The sequence below is a fragment of the Staurois parvus genome, unplaced genomic scaffold, assembly GCF_062004578.1.
Source record: "Staurois parvus isolate SC_StPar_1 unplaced genomic scaffold, SC_StPar_1.0 ptg000422l, whole genome shotgun sequence".
Lineage (NCBI taxonomy): Eukaryota > Metazoa > Chordata > Amphibia > Anura > Ranidae > Staurois > Staurois parvus.
Genome location: NW_028318218.1, coordinates 11100168 through 11120765, shown reverse-complemented (window position 1 = coordinate 11120765; position 20598 = coordinate 11100168). Strand labels below are relative to the sequence as shown.

The window sequence follows — 20598 nt, the reverse complement described above, 5'->3', positions numbered from 1 at the left end:
CAAGGGGTGACTTAGGAGGGGGAAGTATCTGAGAAAAAAAGTTAGATCCCAAAACACACATTAAATCACATTTTTATTTTAGACATACCACTTAGCTGGAATAGACTTAGATGCTGGATGTACATGGTGTGTAGTAAACCACGCTTGTTATTCATGTATTGCATGTGTTCTGTAGCCTGTGTGCACATTGGGGTCACACAGTAAACATTCTGAGGATACAATACAGTTTGTGCACTACTGATCCTCATACCCCTTTGGTCCCGTTCACATTACTCGATTTGGAATTGTGTGCAGAATCGGTGTGATTCTTCACATGATTTGGAATCGTGGGAAAATGAGCAATGCACGTTTGGGTGCCTTTATTCTTAATGGCACCCCAAACTCGGTATGATCCTGCCGGAAGTGTCACATGACAGAATTGCACAACAATTGTGGCATAACATGCCTTTACAAATCACGCTAAGCTTGTTGCCCAAAAAGGAGCAAAAAACGCGCATAGGGCAGCCCATCGAAGTGAATAGACTGCCCTACGCTCGACATGCGGAATCAAGTGAAAACAAGTGCATCAAAAATAAAGAGATATGTGAACAGAGCTTTGGTGAATCAGACCCATTGCTCCCCAACTCCTGAGAATGCACAGCCCTATATTTAAGAGAAATGTAGACAGCTTCATGGTTCCTTCATTAAATACTGTTATGCAAACTCTTACGTTGAGAGACAGTGTGTGTGAAGTAATTTAACAAAGCAAGATAACCTCTCCAAAAAGAGCAGGGAATAAAAAGCAGCATAAACAACTGTACTGGGCACAACCCAGTGTAATATTTCAAAAGTAAGCATCTTGAAAATGAAAATTTTATGTACTCAGGGCTGTTGCCTTAATTTGAGGTCAAGTGTGCTAACTGGACTTCAGCTGACCTCTGAATCCTAAAATAGGTCAAATTCAAAGTATATAAAGTTTGCCAATGGAGTCACACCATCAGTATTGCCTGTAGACTACCTGAAGCTGATATCTTCCCAATTGATTTATCATGTCTTGTTCTGGACTCTGTCTCCATGTGGAGGAAGCCATTTTGGTAGAGGACTATTCTTCCTCATGTCAGAGATGTCCAAGTGATGGCTGGTGGAGTCATATTCAAGAAGCGACAGGAGAGCACAAAGCACAGAACCCCAAAATGAATGAAACAGAAAGTTCCTTGCACTGCAGGTCCTCAGGTACAGCTTCCTCTCCAGCAAGGAGAACAGTGAGCAGCACAGTAGTGACAACACCAAATCTCACTCCAAGAGAGAGGACCAGCAGTCAGAAGCAGCAATACCTTTGATGATCTCACACTGCAAATTTAAAGCTATGAGGCTGAAGGAAGTTTGCTGCCTTTTCAGGAGGAATTCCATATAAAAGGTTTGTGTTCAGGGCACTGCTTAGGCATAATCAACATTTCTAGATGGTACTTACAAGATAGCAAACCTTTTTTTTTAGTTCAGGTCTACTTTAATACAGAATATTCAAATTCTTGCATCAGTCTAATCATGATTGCTCCCTTTGAACTGCAGTTACTCTACTATGCAACCGGTGAGTAACGATTAGCCCTGTAACAGTTTCATGTCCTTTCAACTAGTATTCTCGATAAGGTGTAGTCAATTTTCTCCAAATTTTACAGTTTAGCTCATTTTGAAACCTCTAAGAACATTCAGGCAAAATTCCCTGCCTGCAGAGTATTGAGTCATATAAGTTACAGGTCTTGATGTAATAAATAATTCCAAACTATTTGCAGCTAATATTTACTCTTACACTTTGCCTGCTTTTCCTCTCTGTTTCAATAACCGCTGAAGTGTGTGCTGAGATTGAATACATGGAAAAGTGCTTTACGCATAAATAAGTAGCTGACCTTTTTCTTCAGTCTGTGTGTGATTACATTATAGCGGAACCTATCTCAACAGGGAAGCCGAGTTAACATTTTACATCTAGATCCAAGAGACACAAGTTTTATTTATGTTTTTTGTAGAATAAATTACGTGTGGGTTCTTTATTGTCACAAAGCAATCTAGACAGTATTAGCTTGCTTTGTACCCAGTGGTAGGGCGGATGTGGCTCCCCTTGTAAAAGACTGGCGCTGGCAATGATTTTTTGACTGCTATAGTCTTCTCAAAGCAGTTGAACAAAAACAAGGAAGACAGAAATCACAATTACCAGGATAACCAGGCTCATGGTTCTAGGATGCCATTGTTATTTATATTGTATTGCAAAACTTAAAGCTGAACTCCAGGAATGATATATTTTGTATGCTTACATTGGGCCAGCTTGGTGACCACTGGCATTGGTGTCAGTGACTGAAAAATAACCTGCAGCAATGGTGTCAGTGTCTGCAAACAACCCCCAGCACTGGTGCCAGTAACTGCTAAACAACCCCCAGCATTGGCGTCAGAGACTGCAAAACAATCCCAAGCACCGGTGTCAGTGACTACAAAACAACCCCCAGCACTGGTTTCAATGACTGCAAAACAACCCTCTGCACCTGTGCCAGTGACTGCAAAACAACCCCCAAAACTTGTGTCAGGGACTGCAAAACAAATCCCAGCAGTTGTGTCAGGGACTGCAAAACAACCCCCAGCACTGTTGTCAGTGACTGCAAAACAACCCCCAGCACTGGTGTCAGTGACTGCAAAACAACCCTCTGCACCTGTGCCAGTGACTGCAAAACAACCCACAGCATTGGTGTCAGTGACTGCAAACCAACCCCCAGAAATGGTCAGTAACTGAAAAAACAACCCCTAGCACTGGTGACTACAAAACCCCCCCCAGCATTGGTGTCAGTGATTCAAAACAACCCCTAGAATTTGTGTCAGTGACTGCAAAACAATCCCTAGGATTGGTGTCAGTGACTGCAAAACAACCCCCAGCTTTGGTGTCAGAGACTGCAAAAATACCCCCAGCACTGGTGTCAGTGATGTCAAAACAGCCCCCAGCACCTGTGTCAGTGACTGCAAAACAACCCGCAGCATTGTGTCAGTGACTGCAATAAAACCCTTAAGCACTGGCGTCAGTGGTCTTAATAATAGCTGCCAGCACTGAAGTCAGTGATTTGCAGTAATAACCAGCACGGGTGCCAGTGACTGCAATAATAAGCCCCTGGATTGGTGCAGTGACCACAACAATAACTACCAGCATTGGCACAAATGACCACAATAATAACCCCCAGCATTGGTGTCAGTAACTGCAGTAATATTCACCACATCAATGGTCAGTGGCAGTCTGTTAACCCCCACCCTGCATTGATGGCCAGTGGCATTGCTGTTATCCTCTTCCTTCTACATTGGTGGTCAGTGGCATTGCTGTTAACTCCTTCCTGCATTGGTGGGCAGAGGCAATTCTGTTATCCTCTTACTTCTACATTGGTGGACAGAGGCAATGCTGTTATCCTCTTCCTTCTACATTGGTGGACAGAGGCAATGCTGTTATCCTCTTCCTTCAACATTGGTGGTCAGAAGCATTGCTGTTATCCTCTTCCTTCTACATTGGTGGACAGAGGCAATGCTGTTGTCCTCTTCCTTCTACTATGGTGGTCAGAAGCATTGCTGTTATCCTCTTCCTTCTACGTTGGTGGACAGAGGCATTGCTGTTATCCTCTTCCTTCTACATTGGTGGTCAGAGGCAATGCTGTTATCCTCTTCCTTCTACATTGGTGGACAGAGGCAATGCTGTTATCCTCTTCCTTCTACATTGGTGGACAGAGGCATTGCTGTTATCCTCTTCCTTCTACATTGGTGGTCAGAGGCATTGCTGTTATCCTCTTCCTTCTACATTGGTGGTCAGAGGCATTGCTGTTATCCTCTTCCTTCTACATTGGTGGTCAGAGGCATTGCTGTTAACCCCTTCCTGCATTGGTGGGCAGAGGCATTGCTGTTATCCTCTTCCTTCTACATTGGTGGACAGAGGCATTGCTGTTATCCTCTTCCTTCTACATTGGTGGTCAGAGGCATTGCTGTTATCCTCTTCCTTCTACATTGGTGGTCAGAGGCATTGCTGTTAACCCCTTCCTGCATTGGTGGGCAGAGGCATTGCTGTTATCCTCTTCCTTCTACATTGGTGGTCAGAGGCATTGCTGTTAACCCCTTCCTGCATTGGTGGGCAGAGGCAATGCTGTTTTCTCCTCTCCTTTTTTTTTTTTAAAAAGAATCTTTATTGGGTTTTCAATTATACTAAACCTGAGCAGGTTAAATATTCCAAGGATGTATCTCAACAACATAGCATCTTTAGTAGTTGTACTGACATAATAACCAATACAGGCGATAGTAATAGATTTGTATAGATAATCTAAACAAAGAAATTCACCAAGTATGTGAAATCTCTGAAGAGTTTTCAGAATAGGAGGAGAAGTCAGTTGTTTGCAGCAGTATCATCAGGAAAATCTGAGCAGAGATTTTGAAAAAAAAAACTGTTTAGAAAAAAGAAAAAGGAGAGGGGTGTTGTGAGTCAGAAATGTAGAAGGATGCGTAAAAGTATGCAAGAATGTACCCTGAGGTATATAGGTGATAGCAGGTTGTGGCGTAATGGCTATGTGCTGAAGAACTGAAACTATGATGAGTGTCATGTATATGGGTTGAAAACTACTGTAGGGAGAAGAAAAAAACGTATGTGAAAGAAGATAGAAAAAGAGAGAGAAGAAGACGATAAGTTAAAGGAAGCAATAGAGAGAAAGAAAAGGTGTGGGAGAGAGCTTAGACTGAAGAACATGGACAAAAGAAAAGAGAAGGGAGATGAAGTAGGAGCGGGCTGGAGGGGTCCTTCCCAGAAGACATTCTATATGTTTAGTAGTAAGACGAAGGGTGAAATAAGGAGCTAGGGGGATGGCAGAAGAAGGCAATATGGGGTGGAGGGTATTGCAGGTGTTGTAAGGCCTCATTTGGTTGGGGCTGTGAAAGGACGAAGTGTCGAGGTTAGAAGAAGGGGACTGAAGTATATAGGAAACGGTGGAGAGAATAGTTGGATAGAAGTTTAGCTTGCCTGACTAGGAGTGGTAAGAGAGTAGTAACAACATAATGAGCCTAGTATGCCTATGATACATAATCTTGATAACAGAAGACAGGATGGAGCAATATAGAATATCCAGACTACTGGATTGTGTTTCCAGGTTGGGTCATTACAGATGAGTCACAAAGAAGTAGCTGCTACTCTGGAGTGGGAAAGGATTGTTGAATATAAAGTCTCCATTTTCGAATATATTTCTCCTCTCTATGCTGCTGGGAGGAGGTTAGAGAATCGAGTTGGTCCAGATGAAGAAGGGCATTAAGGTCTGCTTTGACATCTGAGATATTCCGGAGGCTGTTGGAGACCCACTTTTTCAAAATGGCTCTTCTCGCGATCATCAGGCAGGAGGACACCCATGGTTTTGTGGCACGAAGTGTAGCAAGCTGACGCGGGCAAGCCCTTGGTGGGAGCTGTTCTAGATTGCCAAAGAGAAGAGGTAGAGGGTCTCTTGGTAGGTGAAGAGAAGTGATGGAGGCGATGTAATTGAGTATTTGAGTCCAGAAAGTGGATATGGGTTGGCAAGTCCAAAATCTGTGTTTTAACAAGGGTTTGTAATGACCACATAAAGGGCAGGTAGAGGCTGAAGGGTTTCCACGAACATATAAGCATGGCATATAGGCATGGTGCAATAGCTTGAGTTGTTGCTCCCGCCAGAACTCATTGGTGTTAAAAGCGCAAGTATTGTTGAATCCAGTGAGGATTTGATCCATTGAGAATGCGTTATCAAAGTCTCTAATCCAGGGAGAGTTGGTAGAGGATGTCTCTAAAGGTTTTCTCCTCTCCTTAACTCCCATCAGTATTTCATTACCCCCGTACTGCTCTCTCCCTGATAACTTCAGGCTGGGACTATACTTCTAATGTCAGGCCTGATGGTACTGAATTCATTTCAGTGCTGGGTGTGGGAAAGCAGGAAGCATCCCAGGACCTGGCATTCTGCTACTACCATGCAAAGTGCCAACACATGGTGATCTGAGCTGGAGGGCTGTGTGTTTGGCACCAGTGCTTTAGGTTGATTCAATGTGCTCCATAAATTAACAGATCAGCTATATTTAAGTTAAATTAGGAATGCCAGCAAATGTGTCACAGACAGAAAATGTGATAAAAGCAAGCTTGTGCTTTAATGTATTTCGCTTCATTGATATGACATTTATGAGCTGTATGTGCTAATTGATGAAAGGTCACATGACCCATTTAATTTCTTTTTTTCTTATTTCCTTTAAATTGTTGTAAATTGGCAGTTACTAATAGCAGTACAGGTGGGTGTCACTAGTGCAGTTTAATGACACTGGTCTGTGTTTATTCCTTCTGATGAAACATGAATGCTCCTTTTTTTAACTGTATACCTCATCTACGTATAGAAATATTTTTGCTTGTTTTTAATGGCCCATTTCAGAATAGTGAAAAATGTATACCTTTACTGTATGTGGTTAAAGTGGTGGTATGAAATCCAAAACCAAAAATGTAATATATTGCAGCGTACTAATCATTAGATGTGGTGGCTGAATTATTTTTTTTTTTTCAGCCTTTTTCCCCTCTATTTTCACCTGGTGGTCTGGCTGTAACACACCTCCTGTATTAGAGTGCCTACACTCTGGATGAAAGAGCAAATGAGACACCTTTAGATAATAGCATTGTCAGGGAGAGGGGAGTGTTAGATGGACAAGCAGATTTAAATACACTAACAAACTGAAGCCAGACTCCAGCTCACACTGCAGATACACAAGCAGTTACAGCAAAAAAATGACCGTACTTTATTTTGGGATAAAGATTTTACATGAATACAGACAAATTGCTTATTGTAAGTACTCCTGTCAGTGGTAAATGACCCCTGAAGAGCAGTAATCTTTAGGCTGTCGGCAGATTGGCCTCTGAGCATGTGCAGAGCAGGGCGAGACAATATATTACTTGATTTTAAACAGCATAGAAGCTTATATTTAGTGCTTTACATACAGTAGCTATACCTGGAAAAGGGGTCAGCCTGAAGTAATCTAGCAGGACTTTATTTTCTGACTAAAGTTTCACTTTAATGCTAGGCTGCATTATATATTTTTATATATTTTTTTATTTTGCCCATAATTTGCCCATGGCTCCACTATGCCAGGTGAACTTCTGTCATTATGAATAACTTTTCCTTTTCTAAAATGATCTGAAAAGGCAACACAAATAAATGTAAATCATTTATATTCAACACCTTGGCTGTCTAATCACACCACGCTATGCCTGACTGCCATAAAACACGGTGACCAGATGGCATGGAAAATATACTAAATAAATTCTCTTGTAATACAGCAGGTTTGATAGCTGAAGAAACAAATGGCCCCATTAGCAATGGGTCATATGCATTCACATCTTGTCTACATTTGTGATTAATACGACAATGACATGCATATCTGACAATGGCTAATGACACTTACTTTCAACTAATGGGCAAAAAATATTGCCCAATTTCTGCAATATCAATCTATGTCTGGGAATCTGAGCACCTCTCTGGTGCTGATCAATGACACAAACAATGGCTACCATGAATTGAAGATTTACCGGGGATTCTGGGAGTTATCATGTTGCATTGTCTGGAAGGTTGGTGTCTTTCTACTTTTTAACCAAGCATTAACCCGTGCCAGGAAGTAGTGCACTATTCCTTTTTAATGATGTGTTAATAAGCCTTTTGCTAACTGATGATGTCCCATGGCAAGAGACATTAATCTTGCTAATTAATAGACAGTATTAAATCATATTAACACATTTATGTTTTATTAGTGACTGGCTTAGCACAGTATGACAGTCTGTTGGGACGATGCTGGTAAATATGAACAAGCATTTACTGGATTCTGTAAATGAGTACTTAGCTGTAAGTTAGCTGCTTCAGTAAGAACTACACATATACCGTAGACATAATTAACAGTGGTGCCATGTCAAATGTAATGTGCAGTGACTTATAACAATAAATTATTATTCCGTTTATTGAAGTTTCCAGCAGCACATCCACTTGGGAAACAATTCAGCAGCAAAACAGTGTCTTCACTGCCTCGATAACAGAAGAAGTAAGGATGACCTAATGTGCCATAGGGGAAGAGGTTAATCCAGCCTTTCTCAACTAGGGTTCCTCCAGAGGTTGCTAGGGGTTTCTAAACCACTTAAGGACCGCCCTATAGCAGATACACTGCTACAGGACGGCACCTGTGCACAAAATCACGTATATATAAGTGGTTTTGCATCTCCGGGTAGGGGGCACGCGCGCCCTACCCACGCCGCTATTTGTGGCTGCGGATGTCAATCACTGGGTCCCGCCCGGTAATTACCCGCCGGCGCCCGGTGATTACTACCAATCACTATCTCTATGCCGACGACACACAAATCTATCTCTCTTCCCCTCGCCTCACTCCTTCAGTCTCCACCTGAATCACTAGCCTACTGAACGACATATCGGATTGAATGTCACTCCACTTCCTCAAACTGAACCTTTCCAAAACCGAGCTCTTAGTTTTCCCCCCAGCCCGCACCACCCTCCGACTTCTCCATCACGACCAACAATGCCACCATCAGGCCCACCCTGCAAGCCAGAGTACGTGGTGTCATCCTAGACTCTAATCTGTCCTTCCAGCCCCAGGTCCAATCGCTGATAAACTCATGCAGACTTCACCTCTGAAACATCTCCAAAATACGTCCGTTCCTAACCCCGGAAACCACTAGGCAACTCATTCACTCCCTCACTATATCACGCCTTGACTACTGTAACTCCCTCCTAACCGGCCTACCACTCCACAGGCTATCCCCACTTTAGTCTATCCTGAATACTGTGGCCAGACTCATCCACCTTACTAACTGCTCCGTTTCTGCCACCCCCTCTGCCAATCCCTCCACTGGCTTCCGATTGCCCAGCGGATAAAATTCAAAATGCTAACCTTGACATACAAAGCTGTCCATAACACTGTCCCAAACTACATCACCAACCTGATATCCAAATACCACCCAAAACGTACTCTCCGCTCCCCACAAGACCTCCTTCTCTCTAGTTCCCTGGTCTCCTCCTCCCATGCCCATCTCCAGGACTTCTCCAGGGCTTCCCCCATCCTCTGGAACTCCCTACCCAAATCCATCACCTACTCTCCTCTCCTTTAGGTGCACCCTGAAAACCCACCTCTTCAGGGAAGCCTAGCCCGCTCTCAGCTAATTGCCAATCTCCTCCACTCTTCCTACCACTCCATCCCCCACAGCTATTTCTCCCGTACCACTATCCTCTCCCTCCTAGATTGTAAGCTCCAAGGAGCAGGGCCCTCGAATCCCTCGTGTATCGCATTGTATTGTTATTGTACTGTCTCGTGTATTGTCTCCCATTGCAATGTACAGCTCTGAGCAAACTGTTGGCACTATATAATTACTGTATAATAATAATAATAATTACTGACGGGGAGGAAGACTGTATTGTTTATAGTCTTCCTCCCTGTCAGTTTGAGCACCCTGCTCGGGATGGCTGTGCACACAGTAAAGCACCCCCCGCCCGCCCCCTAGTAAAACACTGCCAGCACATAGTTAACCCTTCACCCCTCACATTATCCCCTTCCTGCCCAGTGCCATTAGTACAGTGTCAGTGTCTTTTTTTTTTAGCACTGATCACTGTATTGGTGTCACTGGGGATGTCAGTGACACCAAGTTAGCTCCCCCCCAGTGTCAGAATGTCCGCTGCAGTCCTGCTAAAAGTCGCTGATCGCTGTCATTACTAGTAGAAAAAAAAATCCCACTATCTATACTCCTATTTGTAAATGCTATAACTTTCACGTAAAACAATTAATTTACACGTATTGGGATTTTTTGTAGCTAAGACATGTCGCAAAATACATTTTGGCCTAAATTTATGACGAAATTTACTGGACATGTTTAACAGCAAAAAGCCTTCATCTTCAGAACTATGAGCCAAGTTCTTGCAGAAGAAAATGATGGACTGAGCCTTGCAGTAGCAATTTGAGGATATTAAATTCCCTCTTAGAAATCTTAGAAACGAGTCCTTTCACTAGGAATTAACCACTTCCTTACAGGGTACTTTTACCACCTTCCTGCCCAGGCCAATTTTCAACTTTGAACGCTCTCACACTTTGAATGACAATTGCGTGGTCATGCAGCACTGTACCCAAACTAAAATTTTATCATTTTGCTCACACAACTAGAGCTTTCTTTAAGTGGTATTTAATCACCACTGGGGTTTTAATAGTTTCTAAATTAACAAAAAAGACCAAAAATTTTGAAAAAAAAAAACACGTTTCTTTGTTTCTTACATAGTTACATAGCAAGTCTAGCTAAAAAAAGACAAAAGTCCATCCAGTTCAACCATTAAAAAAAAAAAAAGTTATAAAAGTTTGCAAATAAATAATTGTTCTTCATAAATTAAGGCAAGATGTATTCTGCATTTCTTTGGTGAAAATAACCCAAATCAGTATTTATTATTTAGTCTGTAGGAAAGTTATAGAGTTCACAAACTATGGGATATATCTGAAAATTGATCAATCCTGAAGTACTGACAGCCAATCTAATTTCTTGAGGCCCAAAAATGTCAGAACAGTACAGATATCCCCCAAATGACCCCTTTTTGCAAAGTAGACAGTCCGATGTACTTCATAAGAGGCATGGCGAGTTTTTTGAAGTTGTAATTTTTTTGTCGTAATTTTTTAGAAAGTAAAGAAATGAAAAAAATAATTTTCACAATTTTTTTTTACATACTGTCACTAGTGTAGTACAGCATCATCATATAACTGGTGTGGCAGTGATTTTGGACACTGACTGGTGACAGTACGGAAAAAAAAAGTTAACTTTTTTATTTTTTAATACTTTTTTAATTTTTTTATAAAATTTTTTTATCTTTTTTTAAGATTTTTTTTTCATATCACACTATGACCAAAGTAGTATAATGTTCCTATAGTAACATTGTACTACTTTGGGGAAGTGATCAGTATTTGTTTTTCTTTTTTTTACACAATTTGATTGCTTATAACAAATAATTTCTTTGCTATAAGCAAGCATTTAACTGAATGAAATCGATTCATTCAGGTTTTTTTGTTGTGATTAGCTGTGACTAGCCATGGCTATACACATGACACAGATGGGCTGGGATTGGCCCAGCCTGTGCATGTGATCACTGTGACCATTCACAGCTAGACACACATGTATACAATGGATGGCATGAATGGAAGCCACCCATTGTGTACAACTGTCATGTGACTTGCTGTGATTGGTCACAGCAGGTCACATGCTACTGGCAATGGGGCCGGTACACATATCTGTCATCGGCCGTGTCCGAGGTACACAGCCGGTGACTGATCTCACCACAGCACGGCCCTGCAGGCATGCACAGAGCGTGATCTGGAAAGGATGTCATATGACACCCTACCGGAGGGAGAAGAGGTTTGCCCGGTCAACGTTTTACTATAGGCCGGGCGGAAAGTAGTTAAATAGCCTACGCTCTTCAGGCTCCAGACCCAATATCTAGCACCAGAGGGATGGAAACAGCACACAGTCTCTAGGATCTCTCACACCAGTCTGTACTCACGAATGTCCTTGGAAGATACGTTTGTTCCAGGTCTCAGACTATTTGTACTCCTTCCCAGCAACCATCTGTGCAGCCACAGAGACTGGCTGAGACAGTATAAATATTATTTCTACCCATTTGCTCTACTGCCCACCTAAATTCTAGGACCACCAGGAAAGTTCTGGATTGCAGGAAAAGCAGTCAAACGTGCAGCCTGTGAAACACAAAACAGACCTAAACAATCACACACACAGTCATATGGATTACAATGAGCCAGAGCTAAACTTACCTAACCTAGAATCTAACTAGGAGGTTCTACATATAATTACCACTGACACCATTGATCTTTTTAGCTATTTGTAACATTCTCAAGGACCTCAAAATGTAAGATACATTCTCCCCAGTGACCATCATACTTGTAAAATAATTTGTAGATATTACTAGCAGGGGTCCTTTGAGACCAGAACATTATTTCAAGGTTTTGTCCACCTTAAAAAAGGTTTAAAAAGGCTGGGAAAAACAAAGCTGGTGTTTCAAATAACATAATAATCTGCCAGTTACGCTTACCTATACTGAGAAACCATGGTTGAAAAACAAATTATATTTGCAAAAATAGAATGCATGTTATTATGGAAGAGTATGTGTCACTGACTTGCCTGTAGATAACTTTACTTGTTCCTCCTTTGAATACCAGCATTATTAAAACACATTATAAGGCCTTCTACACAAAGTGTTTCACTTGTCCATTTCATTGCTAGTTATCTGACAAATGAGTGATTTGTGCTTATAAAAGCACTTTACAGAACTACGCTGCCTTTTTCTCTCCTCCTCCGCTAGCTCAGTGCATCTGAAAATAAAAGATCAAGAACAATGCAATCTCTATTTGACAGAGTATAAGAGACCTGCTGATTAAAAGACTATATCTACCCCCAAAAGCAATGCCTGGATCCTTTTTATGTGCCAAGGTTTATTAATTTGCGATGTGTTATTCAGGGAGAATTAATATTCAACACCAGGTGCATAAGGTATCTATGTGCTTTGAATAGCTCATTGTCGAAAGATGCTCGAATCCTCCTATACTGCGATCCCTTGGTGTTTGGTTAATAATTGGCTGCCTTTTCCAGCCTCAGACATACAAAGGTTTTTAGAGTGCCAGCTGGACATGAAGAGTTTCAATCCTAAAAAAGGCTGAAAGCCTATTAATTACAGGATGTCAATCAAACTTATGATGGGCGCTTTAAAGATGAATCCCTCTTCTAGACATTTGTATAAAAAAAAAGCACTTCAACGCACCAAACCAGCACATCACAACGATGTTGACTTCTTATACTTCTTGTATCTTTGGGGAATGGTCCCCTTCCAGTATAGAGAAGAAGAATGAGTCTACCATTTTTAATACAAGAAAAGTGTGGTGTGCCATCAACATGTATTGCCCTGCATTGATGAATATTTCTAGATGCATTCTATGGGATTCACGCAATCAGTAAATTATCTATATAAATTAGTGTAGCGCTTAATCATAAATGAAACAATACCATAATATAATAAGACTATAAGAATAATAATATTAAATGTGATCCGTGCTGTGATCTTCTCAGTGCTCTTATAACAATACTAGCACTTAAGTATAAACAAAACCATCAATAATAAGATATATAATAATAACAAATGTGACAAGTGCTGTGATCTTCTCAGTGCTCTAGTACCACTGAGTTGAAAATGAGACCATAAATCAGAAATTAATATTATTTAGTGATAGTGACACTTCAAACAATAAATAAATCAATAAATAACAAGTGACGGTGCCACTTCAACTTCATTCAATGTCCAATATTCCTATTGACATCCATCTATTTAAAGTGTTCTTTATAGCCATGCATAGTGTGTATAGATAGTGCCACTCGTGAACCAACACACTCCTTATCCACTTCGGCTGCAATGCCTGCTCACCTCCTTCCTGCGACCCCAAGGGGCCCACAAGCCTTTAGGATCACCCTGGATCCTCAAGATTCCTGGTTATGGCACCTTCCTGATATTCCTCCTATCAGGCCTCCTCCACTCCTTCACTGCTATGCCTCCCAGGTTCCTCACCAACGGTTGTCTGCAAGCTCTCTCTCACAAAAATAGTGAGTGAAAAAACAGATCCTCCATTGTGTAGTATTTCCAAACAAATAGGATTTATTCATCAATAACAACAACAGGTGACTTACATTCGGTTGTACAGTCTCAGTGCGTCCCTCTATGGGTAAACTGCACCCTCTGGTAGTAACTTCCTGATAACCAGGAAAATGGCGTCCCACACCGGAAGTGCGACACTCCGGATACCGGAAGTAGCGTCTACGTATTGCCTACGCGTTACGTCACGTACCTCGTGACTTCTTCTGGGGCTTGTAAATTGTCTTCAAGGGTTTCTACCTGTGTTTCAACCAACCGCTTGTAACCCCAACCAGATGAAAGTGGTTCTTCATTTATTGATTGAGATAACAAGCAATGAAAGCATACATTTAGAAGGACAGTGGTGGAAAACAGCAGCATTTCTATATTTTATGCATTTCAATAAAAGTATGCTTGTATCATGTATAGGAAAAAGCCTTCCAAAAATAATTTTGTAGCAGGGCAGTCTGGGGGAGATTGACTAAAACTGGAGCACTCAGAATCTGGTAGAGTTGTACATGGTAGCCAATCAGCTTCTAACTTCAGCTTGTTCAATTAAACTTTGACAATAAAATATGAAAGCTGATTGGCTACTATGCACAGCTGCACCAGATTCTGTGTGCACCAGTTTTAGTAAATCTCCCCCATTGTCTTCATAATTAAATCCTGACAAAATCTTAAAGCAGAAAGTCAGCCAATAAAACAACTTTCTTTTTTCTGGCTCCTCCCCCCTCCCTCTCCAACAAGTGGATAACTATTAAAACATTTTTAGGTGTTTTTAGAGCTGCAGTACTTCCTTCTGTCTATTCGAGAAGGACATTGCGCTCTTGTTGCCTACTGAGATGACCACATCACACATCAGTTGACTATCCATTGTAGGAAGCAGGCGGGCTGTGGGATTCTGCACATGCAAGGATGTGCCCTAGGTTTTCAGGAACCAGCAGAAACATATGGCACATTTGCGCACATGCAGGTGGAGAGTTCCCCATGCATGTGTGCAATACTGTGGGTACTAAGACCACAGGTACAAAGGTGCATGAAAAAGCTGCATATGTGCAGATGTGCTGCAGGTCTCTTCTGGGTCCAGAACACCTGACAGAGCCTCTTCAGCAAATCTGTCCACGCACCACTTAAAATATGGTGTTGTGGTGAGGGAGGGGCAGCAGTTTTAGGGGATTGAAGTGCCTCTTTAATATTGTAAAGCAAACTTCCACATCCAGCCTTGGGCCATTTTATGTGGCCCTCGCAGCTTTCCTGAAGCTGTGACACTCACCTCGTCTACCCCCCCCCCCACCCATCTTGTCTCAGCAGTCAGCAGCAGAGAAGAGGACAAACTCCAGATCCTGCCTTAGCAATTGGCAGTAGAGAAAAGGACAGAACTCCACCAGATCCTGCCCTTCTCTGTGCAGCTGCGGAGAGGCTCGTCTCTGCCCTCACCCCCCGCCCCAGCAATCGACAGCAGATAGGATAGAACTCCTCCTACAGATCCTGAACCTCTCTGTGCAGCCGCAGCACCCCCCCGCCTCCTGGTCTCAGCATTCAACAGATTCTAGCCTTCCTCTGGTCTTCCTCCAGACCCTGCACTTTCTGCTTCCCAGCTCCAGCCCCAGCTTCTTCCCAGCAGCAGCACAAGCACAACAGCGTAAGAGGTTGCACAGTGATGTAAGGGAAGGTGGGCGACTCTTGACTTCTGATGGTGGAGGGGCTCTTGACATCTGATGTAAGGGTGGGTAGAGTGTTCTGGTACTGACATCTAGTCTTACAGATACCACCAGCCCTTTGAGCAACCACAATGCTGATGTGGCCCACAATGAAATTAAGTTTGCCACCCTTGTTGTAAGGAGAAAAGCTTTGCTGAAGTCTTCAAGTTACCAATAAGCTTCAGTTTGGGGAGGTTAAACACAGACTGTAATGGGAGTGCTGACCGCATACCTCCCAAAATCTGAACTTAGGAAACACTTGGAAAAGTCTCTCTAATAGACCTCGGAATAGCATTAAAAACCTGGCAAGACATTGACAGTAAATAATGTATTTGTCAAACATCCATTCCAAAATCCAGAACAAGACACATACAATGCATGGCTACAGTTTCATCATAATACAATTTGTACAAGCATGTAGCCACAGCTATAAACTTACGCGATGTACTGTTCACTTTTGTTGTACTTCTTGGCTAGGTAGCGTGCAGAGGCCTTACTGGGGATTTTCACCATGGACAGCTCCTTCCCATACCGTGTCATGTTGCATGGCGTCTCACACACACAGTAGTCGTTATCCTTTTCCACTAAGAAATCTGAGAAAGTTGAAGGAAAAGCAAGACAAAAGAACTGAGAGTAAGTTGTGACTCAACTCAAAGAAAGAAAAAATAAAAATATATGTAACAAATTGGACCTATAAAATAAACAACTGCACCTCAATCACAGAACTCTTCTAAAATATTTTACCCTCAAGAGCCAGATCTAGCCAGCTCATTAGATTATTTTTAAAAAAACTGGATTTGCTTGGCAGAAGTGATGGCAGAAAAAGACCAAGTGGTCCACCGAGTCTGCCCCGTTTTTATTCATTTATTTGTATGTGTTTTTTTTGTCTGCATATATTTCCAAGTTTGTCCCAAGTACACTTACGGTTGACTGATTCACTACATCTGCTGGAAGTCTATTCCAAGCATCAACTACTATTTTGATAAAACAATACTTTCTAAGGTTGGTTTTTTTAACTTTCCTCCTTCTGATGTGAGGTCATGCCCCCATGTTCTTGATCTTGGTTTATTGAAAATCCTACCCTCCTGAATCTTATTCACACCATTCATGTATTTAAAGGTTTCAGTCATGGCTATTATTCAAATATGTGTAGTGCTACCCTCTTGAGGGCCGCTGAGTTTTTGGGTCCCCCTAAGCTCTGCACAGCGAGCCAACATGCATTTTCCACAATTTCATCCTAAGTCAGTAAACTGTCCATGAGCTAGGTTTTTGTTGTTTTATTAGGAGCTAACAACTTGGATGTGGTCAAGGGGTATATGGGATGTCCAATGGAACTGTACAACTAGGAGGACAAACTTCTTAGGAAAAATGTCAAGAATCCAGCAAACAGGACAAAATGGATCCTAGGCTATCTACGTCTTCAGGACTGGCCCTTCCCTTCTCTCAGATTAGTACACAGTCTTTGTAGGGAACACTTGGTCCCCTTAAGTAAATGTCCTCAGACCCCAGATGAAAATCTCCTAATCTACCTGGCTGTCTTAAGAGTATCCCAGAGCAAGGGATTCCAAAACACACAAAGAATGTAGTCCTAGGGAGAACAAGTTGGGTATCGCACCTGACCGTCCTCTCTCTTCTGTCGCCAAGGACTGTAGAAGTACTCACACTGTCCTGCTCCTGTAGCTTTAAAGGTTGAAGCTGCTTTCAGGCCTTACGTTGGGCTGGCTCCTTCCCTGCTGTCAGGCTGTCTTTCCCTGGTAGACTGTGGGACAGTGGAGGTCCTTCTATCCATCTTCAGCCTGTAGGTAGACCCCCCCCCCTCTGGGGCCCCCTCCCAGGCACCAGACCAGCAGCACTTCCTTGCTCCATCTTCCACCCAACTCCTCTGCTGACCAGTCTCTCTCATACTTAAGGGCTGACCTAGCCTCCATGCCAGGCCTCCTGCCTGGGGATTGGCCACATTCCCCTAAGTATGCAGCTCAGCCCCTCCTCACCCCCACCCAATGCTTCTAGAAACTTCTCCAAGTTTCTAGAGCAGAGGGAGGTATCAGAGAACTGACCTGCAGAGCCTGTCAGCCTTAACCTGAAGTAAACTCGCTGACTCACTCCCAGGCTGATTCATACCTAGGCTTCTAGAAAGCCTCTTACCATACCCAAAAAAACTGTAGATTGTTTATCAAGGGTACTTTCGAATGCCTTAGGGCAGGGGTGGACAACTGTGGCGCTCCTGCTGTTGGTGAATTACAAGTCCTATCATGCCTCTGCCTTTGGGAGTCATGCTTGTAACTGTCAGTTTTGCAATGCCTTATGGGACTTGTAGTTCTACAACAGCTGGAGGAGTTGCCCAGCCCTACCTTAGGGGATAAGAAACATTTTTTCCCTGCTGGAGCAAATTGGACCATTCTTTATAAGTTTTTTTTTGCCTTCCTCCTAATCAACTGTGGGTATAGGGTTCTGCATATAAAGGATTTTATTTTTCAAACTTCATGGACTTTTGTCATTTTTTAGCCTAACTGTATAATTATGGAAATATTAATGTAAATAGAATGTCTAAAACCAGTGGTGTGAGTAGCTATGTTTTCAGTGGACACTCATCCAACAAGGCATACAAAGGCAGCCTGCTGCCATCTGTTTTATATGGTGTTGATTAACAAAAACAGATGCATGCATTATAACTAAGACAGACAAAACCAACAAGATCATTCATCCTGACACCAGAAAACTGTTTCAACTAGATCCAATTAGAGAAAGTAGGCACATGATCACTATATATATATATATATATATATATATATATATATATATATATATATATAATGGGCAGACACCAGTTCTTCAATCAAATCAATCAATCACATTTTATAAAGCAGACCACCACTCTTCTTTTGTATTTTCTTTAATAGTGATTCTTCCCCTCTTTCACATAATTGCAGGCACCTTTTCACTTTCATCAGGCTCCTGGCTCCTATGACATAAGCAAAGAAGATGGCTGTGCAGGACCGAGCAGTGGCGGAGTAGAAGCAGGACAACACTGGATTTCCTGCACATGTATGTATTTTGAGGATAACCCAGTGAACAAGGAAGAAGGGGAACATGTCGATATAAAGAATGATGGGGAGTCACACAGGCAGCACATCCACATGAAATACAAAATATAATTATTGTAGGCATTGGGACTTTAAGGGTGCCAACAACTTACAATGTAAACCAAAAATAGCATTAAGATACTTTATTCCACTCTGTATCACTTGTTAAAAACCAGATGCATAACCCCTCGTGTATCGCATTGTATTGTTATTGTACTGTCTCTTGTATTGTCTCCCATTGTAATGTACAGCGCTGAGTGAACTATTGGCGCTTTATAAATACTGTATAATAATAATAATAAAAGACGTAGGTGAAGGAATGCACATTACATGCCTGTATATATGCAGCATACTCTGTATCATATGACAAAGCAGTTTCATATAGTATATGATCCAAAGATGTAAAACACTGTCCAAACATATGAATAAGTCGTTTCTTCAACGCGTTTCAAAGTGTTATGTCTTCTTGACGAAGCTCATTGTGAAACACATTGAAGAAACTACTTGTCCATATGTTTGAACTATCATCATTGGAAATATCTTTAATATCTTTATGTTATTTTTGGTTTACGTTGTAAGCTGTTGGCGCCTTTAAAGTCCCAGTATCTACAATAATTATCTTTTGCAAGGTAAGAAGGGATTAAAAAATATAACAGGATGGGTGAAGTTCCTCTTTAAGTTTTAATTTGCATACTCATTTTTTTTTAAATTTGTGATTTTCTATAATTATGGAATCAGGCATATCTGCCACTTTACAGGCAGCCCACAATTTACTATACTTGAGTAAGTGAGTGCCTAATCACCCCAAATGAGTTTTGTTACTGTAGCACCCTCTATGATAGGTTAGGCAAATTTAATTCTTGTGGCTCCCCTGTAATCAGTGGAGCAGCTTGTGATTGCTTTGGGCTGCTTTTAGGCTCTGCAGGCTGCAGGTTTGATTGCTTCTCCCTGGCTTCTGAAGGTTTCCAGAATGTAGTGAGTGGAAGAGGTAAATAAACTGTCTAAATATTTATGTGGTTTCAGCCAATCCCTGGGGGAGTGTACCCAGATGGTGCCTGGGGAAGTGCATACATAGTTTGGAGCTTGAGAAAGTGGGGTTCTTTTCCCAGTAGAAGAGGTTCTCGGGCAGCTTAGTTGAAAATTCTGCTTGTGATCAACGAAGTCCCAGCTGTGCACAGCTGGGGAACCTATCCTGCTACAAACTCTTTGAAGCTAAAAGAGGGGATCTGGTCTGGAAGATTCACTGAAGAGACCATCTGCCTGAGTCTTGAGGGAGACATCCAAGTACCTGAGGACGCTGTGAGTACAGACCCGAGAGAGGGATCCCAGTGACCTTTGTTGCCATTTGGCCCGGCACACCAGTACTAAAGCTTGCCTAGCCTGGACCATTACTTATGGTGTCCCAGTGCTATCCACTCTTATTGCAGAAGAGCTGCAAAGTAGCTGCAAAGAGAAGAGTGTCCTCTCATTGCTGTTCACTGTTTGGAATATCCCAAAACATCCCTAAGCCCCACCCAAGTTAATCTGCAAGAAATGTTAAAAAAGGCAACCGATAGATTGTTTACTGAGCCAGAAGAGTGAATGTTGCTGTTTTCCTGGCGGCCGCTACACTTGTGGGAAAGAACCATACGCTACGATAAAAACATTACATTTTGCATAATAGAGTGCCTTACCATGAATCATCCCCTCCATATGAGTCACCTGAGAAAAATGTGAACATTGGTTCTGATAAAAATGGAAGCTGAACTCACCTAGTGCTGGGTCTGCACACTCCTTGTATAACTCTGGTGTACAGTAAGCGGCATCTCCTGAAGAGAGACGGGAATAAAAATAAGGCCTCTTGCACACAGGCAAAAAACGGTTGAGTTTGACACATTTTTTTTTTTTTTGGATCTGAACACAGTGTTGCCTATGGGACAGTACACACAACTGCTTAAAGTGGAACTTTAGGTAAAAAAAAAAAAAGGTGAACAGGCAGGAATTTTAATAGACATGCTTTGTCTCCACTGTACAGTGAGCCGTGCATGCGCAGCTCACTGTACAAATTCGGCAATGCCGACTCTGACTGAACTCTCGCTCATGCGCGGGAGTGACTTCATCCCTGCCTGGCCAATGACAGCA

General features: G+C 42.1%; 1 protein-coding gene across 3 annotated transcripts in view; it reads right to left on the bottom strand.

The window, feature by feature from the left end:
• Nucleotides 1-20598, bottom strand: part of ASIC1 (acid sensing ion channel subunit 1) — a 306638-nt gene that overhangs the window by 41125 nt on the left and 244915 nt on the right. For all 3 annotated transcript variants that reach the window (XM_089687318.1, XM_089687319.1, XM_089687317.1), the window contains 2 exons: nucleotides 20229-20285; nucleotides 15834-15987 (listed from right to left, as the gene is read on the bottom strand). In XM_089687318.1, coding sequence (XP_089543444.1) covers nucleotides 15834-15987; nucleotides 20229-20285 — 211 coding nt within the window. The remainder of the gene's footprint in view (nucleotides 1-15833; nucleotides 15988-20228; nucleotides 20286-20598) is intronic.